At 47.1% G+C, this 13,890-nt stretch overlaps 1 protein-coding gene across 3 annotated transcripts in view; it reads left to right on the top strand.

Annotated features, from left to right (window-relative positions):
* ATRNL1 (attractin like 1) overlaps positions 1-13,890 on the top strand; it is a 489,225-nt gene that overhangs the window by 197,661 nt on the left and 277,674 nt on the right. For all 3 annotated transcript variants that reach the window (XM_075215604.1, XM_075215603.1, XM_075215602.1), the window contains one exon: positions 10,224-10,317. In XM_075215604.1, the coding sequence (XP_075071705.1) occupies positions 10,224-10,317 (94 nt within the window). The remainder of the gene's footprint in view (positions 1-10,223; positions 10,318-13,890) is intronic.

Below are 13,890 nucleotides of genomic sequence, written 5' to 3'. Positions count from 1 at the left end.
CCCACATGTATACCTTACACTGTGACCCCATATGTATACCTTACACTGTGACCCATATGTATACCTTACACTGTGACCCATATGTATACCTTACACTGTGACCCAAATGCATACCTTACAACAATCAGCCACAATATTAAAAGCACTGACAAGTGAAGTGAATAACATTAATTATCTCGTTACAATGGCATCTGCCATGGGGTGGGATATAATAGGCAGCAAGTGAACAGTCAGTTCTTGAAGTTGATGTGTTGGAAGCAGGAAAAATGGACAGGCATAGACTTCCATAATGTTACCTGGTGGATTTTGGGAGGAAATATAGGGATTAGAGACAAAAACAATGTCCCTGTAGGTAAACTAATCTATGCAAACTAATTAAATAACACCTTTACAGAAGGTAGAACAATTACTGCAAGAGGAATGTTATGACACATCCATCTATTACTGGTTACTTTAGCCCATAATGCACCTGTACTAAGGAGAGCTGAAAGGTGGTATATATTCTGGGGTATCTGAACACAAGGTCACTGCTGTAGGGGTGAGTAAGGTGCCAGTCTAAGATAGAAGCTAATTGAGAGGATCCCCCCTGTGGCGTTTGCTTTCTGGAGATCAGACACAGGTATCAGTCTAGAAGACAAAGACGAGGTTTCAGCTGGAACATTGGTATTAAATTGAAAGGGAGATGTGAGAGTAACGCGATCCGCCCAATGTTCTGTGTTCCCTGCTGGAAGTTACACAATAGCAAGGAGACCATTATTTAAACACTTACAGAAAGACTTCTCTGCAGAAAAATCTTCCCTATAGAGGAGCAAATTATAAAGCAGGAGCAGCCGGTGCCAAAAAGGTGATTATATTAATAGGGGTGTTGAAATGTATATAAAATACCGCTGAGGATTAATGTTTAAAAACTTGCTTGAGTTGGAAGTTGATAGGGGGTAATTACCGGGTATCAGCTGGAAAACTGGCAAATTACGTCCACTCCTGACCACAACGTACAAGGCGCTCTCCCAGTCCACTGCCCCCTATATCACTGACCTCTTCTCCATTCACACTCCTGCCCGCTCTCTGCGCTCGGCCAATGACCCTCGCCTCTCCTTCACTCTGATCACCTCTTCCCACTCCAGAATCCAAGACTTCTCCCGCGCTGCCCCCCTTCACTGGAACAACCTCCCTCGCTCCATCCGTCTCTCTCCCACTCTTAGCTCCTTCAAACAGGCACTAAAAACCCACCTGTTCCTCAAAGCCTACCCACCTTCCACCTAACCCCGCCTCCCCTCCTTTATACGCCAACTCACTCCCTCTGTACTTGTGTTTTGTTCACCCTCCCTTAGGATGTAAGCTCATTGAGCAGGGCCCTCCTCCCTCTTGTGTCCTTACTAGCTCTTCTGCTCCATCTCTACCGCATTAGCCTGCTTGGAGCTCCGGAAGTGTCAGTATTTTTTGTTTACTGTTCAGTAATGTAATACCCTGTACTGTCTACTGTTTGTGCATTGTACGGCGCTGCGGAACTCTTGTGGCGCCTAACAAATAAAGGATAATAATAATAATAATAAATTAATTCAAGAAAATGAGGGAGAAAAATAATTATCAGTCCATCATCTGGCACTTCTCAGGACTCGCCACCGGAGGCAGTCTATAGACATTTATACACTCCATAATAACTATCAGTCCATCATCTGGCACTTCTCAGGACTCGCCACCGGAGGCAGTCTATAGACATTTATACACTCCATAATAACTATCAGTCCATCATCTGGCACTTCTCAGGACTCGCCACCGGAGGCAGTCTATAGACAGGTATCCACTCCATAATAACTATCAGTCCATCATCTGGCACTTCTCAGGACTCGCCACCGGAGGCAGTCTATAGACAGGTATACACTCCATAATAACTATCAGTCCATCATCTGGCACTTCTCAGGACTAGCCACCGGAGGCAGTCTATAGACAGGTATACACTCCATAATAACTATCAGTCCATCATCTGGCACTTCTCAGGACTAGCCACCGGAGGCAGTCTATAGACAGGTATACACTCCATAATAACTATCAGTCCATCATCTGGCACTTCTCAGGACTCGCCACCGGAGGCAGTCTATAGACAGGTATATACTCCATAATAACTATCAGTCCATCATCTGGCACTTCTCAGGACTCGCCACCGGAGGCAGTCTATAGACAGGTATCCACTCCATAATAACTATCAGTCCATCATCTGGCACTTCTCAGGACTCGCCACCGGAGGCAGTCTATAGACAGGTATACACTCCATAATAGCTATCAGTCCATCATCTGGCACTTTTCAGGACTAGCCACCGGAGGCAGTCTATAGACAGGTATACACTCCATAATAACTATCAGTCCATCATCTGGCACTTCTCAGGACTCGCCACCGGAGGCAGTCTATAGACAGGTATACACTCCATAATAACTATCAGTCCATCATCTGGCACTTCTCAGGACTCGCCACCGGAGGCAGTCTATAGACAGGTATCCACTCCATAATAACTATCAGTCCATCATCTGGCACTTCTCAGGACTCGCCACCGGAGGCAGTCTATAGACAGGTATACACTCCATAATAACTATCAGTCCATCATCTGGCACTTTTCAGGACTAGCCACCGGAGGCAGTCTATAGACAGGTATACACTCCATAATAACTATCAGTCCATCATCTGGCACTTCTCAGGACTCGCCACCGGAGGCAGTCTATAGACAGGTATACACTCCATAATAACTATCAGTCCATCATCTGGCACTTCTCAGGACTCGCCACCGGAGGCAGTCTATAGACAGGTATCCACTCCATAATAACTATCAGTCCATCATCTGGCACTTTTCAGGACTCGCCACCGGAGGCAGTCTATAGACAGGTATACACTCCATAATAACTATCAGTCCATCATCTGGCACTTCTCAGGACTCGCCACCGGAGGCAGTCTATAGACAGGTATCCACTCCATAATAACTATCAGTCCATCATCTGGCACTTCTCAGGACTCGCCACCGGAGGCAGTCTATAGACAGGTATACACTCCATAATAACTATCAGTCCATCATCTGGCACTTTTCAGGACTAGCCACCGGAGGCAGTCTATAGACAGGTATACACTCCATAATAACTATCAGTCCATCATCTGGCACTTTTCAGGACTAGCCACCGGAGGCAGTCTATAGACAGGTATCCACTCCATAATAACTATCAGTCCATCATCTGGCACTTCTCAGGACTCGCCACCGGAGGCAGTCTATAGACAGGTATACACTCCATAATAACTATCAGTCCATCATCTGGCACTTTTCAGGACTAGCCACCGGAGGCAGTCTATAGACAGGTATACACTCCATAATAACTATCAGTCCATCATCTGGCACTTCTCAGGACTCGCCACCGGAGGCAGTCTATAGACAGGTATCCACTCCATAATAACTATCAGTCCATCATCTGGCACTTCTCAGGACTCGCCACCGGAGGCAGTCTATAGACAGGTATACACTCCATAATAACTATCAGTCCATCATCTGGCACTTCTCAGGACTCGCCACCGGAGGCAGTCTATAGACAGGTATCCACTCCATAATAACTATCAGTCCATCATCTGGCACTTCTCAGGACTCGCCACCGGAGGCAGTCTATAGACAGGTATACACTCCATAATAACTATCAGTCCATCATCTGGCACTTCTCAGGACTAGCCACCGGAGGCAGTCTATAGACAGGTATACACTCCATAATAACTATCAGTCCATCATCTGGCACTTCTCAGGACTAGCCACCGGAGGCAGTCTATAGACAGGTATACACTCCATAATAACTATCAGTCCATCATCTGGCACTTCTCAGGACTCGCCACCGGAGGCAGTCTATAGACAGGTATACACTCCATAATAACTATCAGTCCATCATCTGGCACTTCTCAGGACTCGCCACCGGAGGCAGTCTATAGACAGGTATCCACTCCATAATAACTATCAGTCCATCATCTGGCACTTCTCAGGACTCGCCACCGGAGGCAGTCTATAGACAGGTATACACTCCATAATAACTATCAGTCCATCATCTGGCACTTTTCAGGACTAGCCACCGGAGGCAGTCTATAGACAGGTATACACTCCATAATAACTATCAGTCCATCATCTGGCACTTCTCAGGACTCGCCACCGGAGGCAGTCTATAGACAGGTATACACTCCATAATAACTATCAGTCCATCATCTGGCACTTCTCAGGACTCGCCACCGGAGGCAGTCTATAGACAGGTATCCACTCCATAATAACTATCAGTCCATCATCTGGCACTTCTCAGGACTCGCCACCGGAGGCAGTCTATAGACAGGTATACACTCCATAATAACTATCAGTCCATCATCTGGCACTTTTCAGGACTAGCCACCGGAGGCAGTCTATAGACAGGTATACACTCCATAATAACTATCAGTCCATCATCTGGCACTTCTCAGGACTCGCCACCGGAGGCAGTCTATAGACAGGTATACACTCCATAATAACTATCAGTCCATCATCTGGCACTTCTCAGGACTCGCCACCGGAGGCAGTCTATAGACAGGTATCCACTCCATAATAACTATCAGTCCATCATCTGGCACTTCTCAGGACTCGCCACCGGAGGCAGTCTATAGACAGGTATACACTCCATAATAACTATCAGTCCATCATCTGGCACTTTTCAGGACTCGCCACCGGAGGCAGTCTATAGACAGGTATACACTCCATAATAACTATCAGTCCATCATCTGGCACTTCTCAGGACTCGCCACCGGAGGCAGTCTATAGACAGGTATCCACTCCATAATAACTATCAGTCCATCATCTGGCACTTCTCAGGACTCGCCACCGGAGGCAGTCTATAGACAGGTATACACTCCATAATAACTATCAGTCCATCATCTGGCACTTTTCAGGACTAGCCACCGGAGGCAGTCTATAGACAGGTATACACTCCATAATAACTATCAGTCCATCATCTGGCACTTTTCAGGACTAGCCACCGGAGGCAGTCTATAGACAGGTATCCACTCCATAATAACTATCAGTCCATCATCTGGCACTTCTCAGGACTCGCCACCGGAGGCAGTCTATAGACAGGTATACACTCCATAATAACTATCAGTCCATCATCTGGCACTTTTCAGGACTAGCCACCGGAGGCAGTCTATAGACAGGTATACACTCCATAATAACTATCAGTCCATCATCTGGCACTTCTCAGGACTCGCCACCGGAGGCAGTCTATAGACAGGTATCCACTCCATAATAACTATCAGTCCATCATCTGGCACTTCTCAGGACTCGCCACCGGAGGCAGTCTATAGACAGGTATACACTCCATAATAACTATCAGTCCATCATCTGGCACTTCTCAGGACTCGCCACCGGAGGCAGTCTATAGACAGGTATACACTCCATAATAACTATCAGTCTTATGGGAAGGGTTATCCTCATATCTTCAGTATGTTGTGTAAAAGCAAAAGAGATAGATTGCAGTTTGTTTCTTCAGAGGAACATACACAGGATAAATGTAATATACAAAGCTGCAAAACTGTGTGCAGAAATGGTTGTGACGTGTTGCAGTACAAGGGGCCTCATTCATTAAGGAAGGTAACTGGTGATTTGTTGTTTATAATGTGCACAGTCACTCTGTGCACGCCCAGATGCGGACAATACGCCATAGAGAGCAGCCACGTCCAATTCAACTTATAGCGCAACTGACACTTACTACAGCCTTCGGGTTCAGGGGCAGAAAGGGGAGGGAACCGGGCGTATGCCCGTAGTCAGTGTACAGTGAGGGTGTGCCAAGCTGGACCACACACAGCAGCGTCTGATTCAAGCTTAGGGCATCTCTCAGGTACGTGATTTTCTGTCGTTTCTCTTGCACCAGCTACAGGTCAGGTGTAAGTGCTGATTACTAGTGATGACGGCTGTGTATACAGCTACAGGTCAGGTGTAAGTGCTGATTACTAGTGATGACGGCTGTGTATACAGCTACAGGTCAGGTGTAAGTGCTGATTACTGGTGATGACGGCTGTGTATACAGCTACAGGTCAGGTGTAAGTGCTGATTACTAGTGATGACGGCTGTGTATACAGCTAGAACATGTGTTTGTAATCAGGAGTAACTGTATAAATGTATTTTATGTACAGTTAATGTATTTTATAGAAAAAAGATGAAAAAAAACCCACATTTTTTATTTTTTAATGTTTTGTTATTAGTGACTATATTATTAACAGGGGACATTAATTGAATACTTTTTTTTCTGTGCGTTCTTTTGTGACTTTATATTCCGCATATGTATTGGACGTATCCTGCAGTGTCTGTTAGAGCAGAGCGGACCTAGACCCGTATTCATCACCAGACGGATCTTCACATCCGCTCCTTGTTGGGTACAGACGTCTGTATTCCCGATTTATGTGCGTTTTTAAAAACAAATGACAAATGCGCATTCGTTTTACGTTTGTCAATGAATCAAGCCAAAGTATTTAAATGAGCTTCAAAGGGTAGAGACTTTACAGTTAGGTCACAAAGCCTGCCCCCCCCACACACATTCACCCCCATCCCAAAATGACCCAGAAGGTGTCAGCCAATCAGATGCACTTTATATGGGAAGACGCATTTAAAGGTGCACAAATACCAGTGTAAACATTGCATTGTACAAATCTGCCTTATACAGCTCTGATTTATTCTGTAATATCAGCGACATCTCTAATTCTGCACATTCACATTCTGATCTGACATTCCAAGCTCTGCAAATGGTTACGAAAAAAGTATGGACAAGTTCCTAAAAGTGGAAATTGGGGGTGCGCTCCGTTGTCAGATTGGTGTTTGGTAACATTATGCACTATGTATCCTCGTATTGTACACTCATTACATGGACGTCTTTTTGGAGAAGTTTTAGCCAGAGACTAATCCTCTTATAAATTGTCAGTAGCAGCAGTCACACCAGCAGCCTGTAGGAAAAGAAAACAATAGACAGATTTTGATCGCGTATACCTGGTATCTATAGTAGAGTTCAGTTATATTTGGTTGTTTAATGTTCCACAACAAATACAATCTAGTAGATGGTTTTACCTGACCTGCGGGGAGGACGTTTATTATGTCCATTGTGATGGATTCAGTCGCCTCCCAGAAATGCAGAAAGCACAATGTTCTTGTGTGAAAACAATGCTCTCCTCAGCTGTTAAACCTTAAAATATAGATGTTTTATTCTGTGCACACATATCAGTGCAGCAAGACACGTGTGGGTGAAAGACACAGCAATTAATTGTACTTGGTGGGTGTAATACAGCTTCTTATCCATATACTGACAAATGCATTGTCAGAGTGATTCCATATGATACAGCTACATGTCTTGTCTCTCCCTGGTTACTGGTGGGTTAGAGCAGGTAGGTATCCTGTCTCTCCCTGGTTACTGGTGGGTTAGAGCAGGTAGGTGTCCTGTCTCTCCCTGGTTACTGGTAGGTTAGAGCAGGTAGGTATCCTGTCTCTCCCTGGTTACTGGTGGGTTAGAGCAGGTAGGTATCCTGTCGCTCCCTGGTTACTGGTGGGTTAGAGCAGGTAGGTGTCCTGCCTCTCCCTGGTTACCAGTAGGTTAGAGCAGGTAGGTATCCTGTCTCTCCCTGGTTACTGGTAGGTTAGAGCAGGTAGGTATCCTGTCTCTCCCTGGTTACTGGTAGGTTAGAGCAGGTAGGTATCCTGTCTCTCCCTGGTTAGTGGTAGGTTAGAGCAGGTAGGTATCCTGCCTCTCCCCGGTTACCGGTAGGTTAGAGCAGGTAAGTAGCCTGCATTGAAACAAACACAGAGAAAAATCCCCCAGCCACTGCTATAACCAACAAATGAGCTGCTATTTCTATTTGTACATAAAAATGCAGAAATCTCAGTTGCACGCAGCCTGTGTTCTCTGGTTACTGGTAGATTATTGACCCCCCTTAGAACAGACAGATCCTCTCTGGCGTTTTGCTATTAGTGCTGCATTCAAGTGAATTTTGTGCCTCTGTTTATCTGATACACAGAAAATTAGACACATTCCCCACAAAAACCACTTTGCGTCTATTAATCTAAATGCAATTTTTTCAGCTGCCCTGCGGATATTCCCCGACTGTTCATAACAAACTACAATGGGTGTTTTAGGCTATTAATAATTCAGGCGCAGCAGCTTAGCGCACAGCGTATTGGCGATCATTTCACATTTCCAATACTGCCTCCGTCATGCTGTAACAGTGATTTAACTTCTGAAAATGAATAAGCAGAGAAAGAGAGAGGCTTTTATCACCTAACATCCTCCTGAAACCATCTTTCCATTTCACAGAATATGTCAAATAAACAACTTGGCAGAAGAGATTGCTATTGAAATGTTGGGACTTTTTAAGTCAGTCCCAAGTTTTAAAGATTTGTTCCTGTAATTATCCCTATGTCCAGGTTTAACTTACTACACAATAAAATGTTTCAAAACAAAAACCTCATTGTAACTAATAAGGTAAGTTGTGTAGGTGTGTACACATGAATCGTCATGTTCATCTGGACTTTCTGTCGTTGGTGAAATTGTTACAGAAATCGCAGTTGAAGTTAAATGCTATAGTGTCCTGCTTTAGGGCTCATGAAGGCATCCGATCTGGGCATACTTCATCTAGATGGCTGGCAGTATGGTATCTGTAGTGTATGTGGACAGAAGTAGTGTTATCTGGGATCTCCGGCCTTACACATGTTGTATACCTGTGGCTCTCCAGGTGTTGTGAAACTACAAGTTCCAGCATGTTTTGTTAGTAGACAACCACCTGATAGCTGGCAAGATATGCTGGGACTAACTACAAGACAGTTGTCAGTGCTTATCCTTAACACTGCATATCTGTGTGTATCTAGCACAATGAAAACATGAGGTATTGGTTCATATTTTATTCAAAAGATTTAAGCCTGCATCCCAGCGTCAAAGGGTACCTCATTATATGCAGGTCCTACACTGACCTATATGCTTAAACACCAAAAATGCAGATAAAATCAGATGCACTCACCTCCCAGGTATAGGGGTTTACATCTAGCAAAGGCTGGCTTGTGAGCCACACTCAAATGTGCCTTAAATAGGCTTGATGGACAGCTGCTATGACAATAAGGTAATATTCTGAAACAAAACCAGAGAAACAATAAGACCACGCTCCCACATTATATATAAGTACATGTTGATATCCCGATGGGGACATGAGTAGGAATTTTGTACGATATTGAGGACACCTGTGGAGCCGTCACTGTGGAGAACACGAGGCTTTGACCTGATAATTACAGATAATAGTTTCCTTGTTGCACCTGAGACGTCCTGAGAAGAGCACAATATAATCTGTTGCTGAGATGAATGGTCTCACTGCTGAGCGCCAGATGTGACTCTGTCTCCCGTGGGGTTATTGTGTTCAGTGTTGTCTTCTCTCTGTTTACCAGGATTGCTGCATGGCACGTGGGTAAATGCCAGCATCTGCCCTCTCCGTCAGGGAAATGGCACCTCTGTGGAGGCGTGATGCCGCGCGGTATTGTTCTCTGTGGGTCTGCGGAGGGTTTGAAGCCCATAAATAGCTGTTATGTCGTCCCACATAGAGACATTCTCCTTCTGTGACCGGCACACGAGCCTGGTGCTCATGTCTGTACAATCCGTAGTTCTACCTGTTGTACTGTGTGTGCGTGTCTATATATATGTATATGTGTGTATGTACATGCTACCTGTGTGTGCGTGTCTATATATATATATATATATGTATATGTGTGTATGTACATGCTACCTGTGTGTGCGTGTCTATATATATATATATATATGTATATGTGTGTATGTACATGCTACCTGTGTGTGCGTGTCTATATATATATATATGTATATGTGTGTATGTACATGCTACCTGTGTGTGCGTGTCTATATATATATATATATATATATATGTATGTACAATCCATCCTATGGGACTATATGTGATTGTCATTGTATATAGGACTCTCACTGCATAGAACGACGATTCTCATGGGGATAACCATATAGTTTCTCACTGTATATTGCTGTATGTAGAGATATAGAGATTGACAACTCTGACTAGTAATGTAATAATATTATGCTTTATTTCCAGTGCTTGTGAAGCATCGTTACCCCTATTGTAACGTGTGTGAGCTGGTAGGAGATGATGGTGCGTGTGCAAAGTGTTTCTGGTGTGTCACACTCTCCTTTCTTCCTTCCAGCCTGTGAATGTAACGGACACGCCAGCATTTGTGAGATGCAGACGGGGAAATGTCACTGCACGACCAAGGGTATTAAAGGAGACCACTGCCAGCTGTGAGTACCACCGAGTGATTGTGTGTTCACCAGTTCTCTGCTCGCCCTGTGTAATACAGCGAAGCCTAGAGAGTCCACCCTCGTACAGGACAGCTAACACCCTCGTACAGGACAGCTAACACCCTCGTACAGGACAGGTACACCCTCGTACAGGACAGCTAACACCCTCGTACAGGACAGCTAACACCCTCGTACAGGACAGCTAACACCCTCGTACAGGACAGCTAACACCCTCGTACAGGACAGCTAACACCCTCGTACAGGACAGCTAACACCCTCGTACAGGACAGCTAACACCCTCGTACAGGACAGGTACACCTGAAGTACAGGACAGCTAACACCCTCGTACAGGACAGCTAACACCCTCGTACAGGGCAGGTAACACCCTCCTACAGGACAGCTAACACCCTCGTACAGGACAGGTACACCTGAAGTACAGGACAGGTACACCCTCGTACAGGACAGCTAACACCCTCGTACAGGACAGGTAACACCCTCCTACAGGACAGCTAACACCCTCGTACAGGACAGCTAACACCCTTGTACAGGACAGGTACACCCTCCTACAGGACAGGTACACCCTTGTACAGGACAGGTAACACCCTTGTACAGGACAGGTAACACCCTCGTACAGGACAGCTAACACCCTCGTACAGGACAGCTAACACCCTCGTACAGGACAGGTAACACCCTCGTACAGGACAGGTAACACCCTCGTACAGGACAGCTAACACCCTCCTACAGGACAGCTAACACCCTCCTACAGGACAGCTAACACCCTCCTACAGGACAGCTAACACCCTCGTACAGGACAGGTACACCCTCCTACAGGACAGCTAACACCCTCCTACAGGACAGCTAACACCCTCGTACAGGACAGGTAACACCCTCGTACAGGACAGGTAACACCCTCGTACAGGACAGGTAACACCCTCGTACAGGACAGGTACACCCTCCTACAGGACAGCTAACACCCTCGTACAGGACAGGTAACACCCTCCTACAGGACAGCTAACACCCTCCTACAGGACAGCTAACACCCTCGTACAGGACAGGTAACACCCTCGTACAGGACAGGTAACACCCTCGTACAGGACAGGTAACACCCTCGTACAGGACAGGTAACACCCTCCTACAGGACAGCTAACACCCTCCTACAGGACAGCTAACACCCTCGTACAGGACAGCTAACACCCTCGTACAGGACAGCTAACACCCTCGTACAGGACAGGTAACACCCTCGTACAGGACAGGTAACACCCTCCTACAGGACAGCTAACACCCTCCTACAGGACAGCTAACACCCTCGTACAGGACAGCTAACACCCTCGTACAGGACAGGTAACACCCTCGTACAGGACAGGTAACACCCTCGTACAGGACAGGTAACACCCTCGTACAGGACAGGTAACACCCTCCTACAGGACAGGTACACCCTCCTACAGGACAGCTAACACCCTCGTACAGGACAGCTAACACCCTCGTACAGGACAGCTAACACCCTCCTACAGGACAGCTAACACCCTCGTACAGGACAGGTAACACCCTCGTACAGGACAGGTAACACCCTCCTACAGGACAGCTAACACCCTCGTACAGGACAGCTAACACCCTCCTACAGGACAGCTAACACCCTCGTACAGGACAGGTAACACCCTCGTACAGGACAGGTAACACCCTCGTACAGGACAGGTAACACCCTCGTACAGGACAGCTAACACCCTCGTACAGGACAGGTACACCCTCCTACAGGACAGCTAACACCCTCGTACAGGACAGGTAACACCCTCGTACAGGACAGCTAACACCCTCGTACAGGACAGCTAACACCCTCGTACAGGACAGCTAACACCCTCGTACAGGACAGGTAACACCCTCGTACAGGACAGCTAACACCCTCGTACAGGACAGGTAACACCCTCGTACAGGACAGCTAACACCCTCGTACAGGACAGGTAACACCCTCGTACAGGACAGCTAACACCCTCCTACAGGACAGCTAACACCCTCCTACAGGACAGCTAACACCCTCGTACAGGACAGGTACACCCTCCTACAGGACAGCTAACACCCTCCTACAGGACAGCTAACACCCTCGTACAGGACAGGTAACACCCTCCTACAGGACAGCTAACACCCTCCTACAGGACAGCTAACACCCTCGTACAGGACAGGTAACACCCTCCTACAGGACAGCTAACACCCTCCTACAGGACAGCTAACACCCTCGTACAGGACAGGTAACACCCTCGTACAGGACAGCTAACACCCTCCTACAGGACAGCTAACACCCTCGTACAGGACAGGTAACACCCTCGTACAGGACAGGTAACACCCTCGTACAGGACAGCTAACACCCTCCTACAGGACAGCTAACACCCTCGTACAGGACAGCTAACACCCTCCTACAGGACAGCTAACACCCTCGTACAGGACAGCTAACACCCTCGTACAGGACAGGTAACACCCTCGTACAGGACAGGTACACCTGAAGTACAGGACAGCTAACACCCTCCTACAGGACAGCTAACACCCTCGTACAGGACAGGTAACACCCTCGTACAGGACAGGTACACCCTCCTACAGGACAGCTAACACCCTCGTACAGGACAGCTAACACCCTCCTACAGGACAGCTAACACCCTCGTACAGGACAGCTAACACCCTCGTACAGGACAGGTAACACCCTCGTACAGGACAGGTACACCTGAAGTACAGGACAGCTAACACCCTCCTACAGGACAGCTAACACCCTCGTACAGGACAGGTAACACCCTCGTACAGGACAGGTACACCCTCCTACAGGACAGGTAACACCCTCGTACAGGACAGGTACACCCTCGTACAGGACAGGTAACACCCTCGTACAGGACAGCTAACACCCTCCTACAGGACAGCTAACACCCTCCTACAGGACAGCTAACACCCTCGTACAGGACAGGTAACACCCTCGTACAGGACAGCTAACACCCTCGTACAGGACAGCTAACACCCTCGTACAGGACAGCTAACACCCTCGTACAGGACAGCTAACACCCTCCTACAGGACAGCTAACACCCTCGTACAGGACAGGTAACACCCTCGTACAGGACAGCTAACACCCTCCTACAGGACAGCTAACACCCTCCTACAGGACAGCTAACACCCTCCTACAGGACAGCTAACACCCTCGTACAGGACAGCTAACACCCTCCTACAGGACAGCTAACACCCTCCTACAGGACAGCTAACACCCTCCTACAGGACAGCTAACACCCTCGTACAGGACAGCTAACACCCTCCTACAGGACAGCTAACACCCTCGTACAGGACAGCTAACACCCTCCTACAGGACAGCTAACACCCTCGTACAGGACAGGTAACACCCTCGTACAGGACAGCTAACACCCTCCTACAGGACAGGTAACACCCTCCTACAGGACAGCTAACACCCTCGTACAGGACAGCTAACACCCTCCTACAGGACAGCTAACACCCTCGTACAGGACAGCTAACACCCTCCTACAGGACAGCTAACACCCTCCTACAGGACAGCTAACACCCTCCTACAGGACAGCTAACACCCTCGTACA

The sequence above is a fragment of the Mixophyes fleayi genome, chromosome 6 (assembly GCF_038048845.1).
Source record: "Mixophyes fleayi isolate aMixFle1 chromosome 6, aMixFle1.hap1, whole genome shotgun sequence".
In the NCBI taxonomy this organism is placed as follows: domain Eukaryota; kingdom Metazoa; phylum Chordata; class Amphibia; order Anura; family Limnodynastidae; genus Mixophyes; species Mixophyes fleayi.
This window is presented reverse-complemented; position numbering and strand designations above follow the sequence as displayed.